At 40.7% G+C, this 1,549-nt stretch overlaps 1 protein-coding gene across 1 annotated transcript; it reads left to right on the top strand.

Moving 5' to 3' along the window:
• Positions 1-1,325, top strand: LOC125867102 (transcription factor bHLH149). Its single transcript, XM_049547531.1, has 2 exons — positions 1-205; positions 495-1,325. Exon 2 carries the CDS (start codon positions 578-580, stop codon positions 1,196-1,198), a length of 621 nt encoding a protein of 206 aa, XP_049403488.1. The 5' UTR covers positions 1-205; positions 495-577; the 3' UTR covers positions 1,199-1,325.
• Positions 1,326-1,549: the final 224 nt, after the last annotated feature.

The raw sequence follows: 1,549 nt of genomic DNA, 5'->3' as shown, positions 1-1,549 counted from the left end.
GCACGAAAATGAGAGAGAGAAAATAGAAAAGGGAAAAGCAATAAACAAGGGACGCGTGGGTTGTCGCCTTCCCCTTTTTCAATACAAAACTCGCCTCTTCCCCCTCTCATTTCCTTCAAACTCTTCTCCCCCATCTCTCTCTACATAATCCTTCTCTCCTCCGCCACCTACCGCTGCCGTCTCCGCCGCCAGACTCACAACTCAGGTATTGTTTTATGTGCTTTAGTTTCTGTTTCTCGTTTGTGAGCTGATTTTCAATTTATTTATTTTGTTTGTTTGAACGGAGATTCCTGAGAATCAAAATAATAGAGTTTCAATTCAAGGAGGAGTATCATGTTACTACTGCCTTATGTGTATAGGTTTATGTACGGATACAAAAGCGTTCTTTCTGATTCACCTTATTTAGCATATTTACTCACAGAATAAGTTTCAGAAAAACTTTAACATGTTTTAAGAATCTCATCGTTTTTTTCTCTTTCTCTTTTTCTCTGCAGTTTGCATCTATTTACAGAAGAGAAGCAAACGTATCATTCGCGAGAATCATTCCGAATTTTGCATCAGAAAATTGTTCCTTCTGATGGCGTCATCTCAAACCGTCTCGAATCCCGATGTTAACTCCAGTCACTCGCGAGAATCCAAGCGCAAAAAGAGAAGAAAAATTGGAGATGCTGGGGAAATTGAGCAACAAACAAGCCTTGATCAATCCAGGTGGAGAACTGATACCGAACAACAGATCTACTCGTCAAAGCTTCTCCAGGCTCTCCGTCACGTCCGCCGGAGTAATGACAATCCGTCTCCGGTTAATGCCGGACGCGACGTCAGGGAGACCGCCGATAGAGTCCTTGCCGTCACAGCTAAGGGAAGGAGTCGTTGGAGTAGAGCGATTCTCAGTGGCCGTCTCAGCCTCAGGCTTAGCCAAATCAATAAAAAGCATAAGAAAGCTAAGCTGAACAGCGGCACTATAAAATCGAAAAAACCAGCGGCGAAGAAGCGATTGCCGGCTTTGCAGCGGAAAGTTCGTGTTCTCGGCCGTTTAGTTCCCGGTTGTCAGAAACTCCCGTTTACGAACCTTCTAGAAGAAACTAACGACTACATATCAGCTCTACAGATGCAAATCAAAGCCATGACTTTTCTGACCGGTCTGCTCTCCGCCGGTGGAGCAGGATCAGTTGCCGCTCACCCCGATCGGCTCGGCTAAGTGGCTCGTTACAACATGTCCTTTTCTTTTCTAATTCTTTTTTAATTTCTAAACCTTTTTTTGTTAATAATTGAGAGTTTTTATATTGGTGTATTTTATTGTATACATTCCTTTTCTTCCCTGTTTCCTCTCATAATTTCCGCCTTTTTGTTTATTTCTCTAGTATTTACATTTTGTTTCTCTTGATGTCTTGCTTTTGGATTAACAATTTATATTAATTTATTCATGAATTATTGGTTGATTAAGAAGACATGCCAGCTAAAATTTTGTAATCGAAAGTAAAATGATTTGATTCCCCCTTTAATGGAAGTATATTGAAATATGAAATTTAAATTTTGAGTGGAGAAAAAA

Source organism: Solanum stenotomum, chromosome 1 (assembly GCF_019186545.1).
Source record: "Solanum stenotomum isolate F172 chromosome 1, ASM1918654v1, whole genome shotgun sequence".
Classification (NCBI taxonomy): domain Eukaryota; kingdom Viridiplantae; phylum Streptophyta; class Magnoliopsida; order Solanales; family Solanaceae; genus Solanum; species Solanum stenotomum.
The sequence above is the reverse complement of the archived record's forward strand: the minus strand, read 5'-3'. Positions and strand labels throughout refer to the sequence as shown.

Excerpts from the sequence above, each read along its gene's own strand:
- LOC125867102 (XM_049547531.1), top strand. The coding sequence starts at position 578 with ATGGCGTCATCTCAAACCGTCTCGAATCCCGATGTTAACTCCAGTCAC.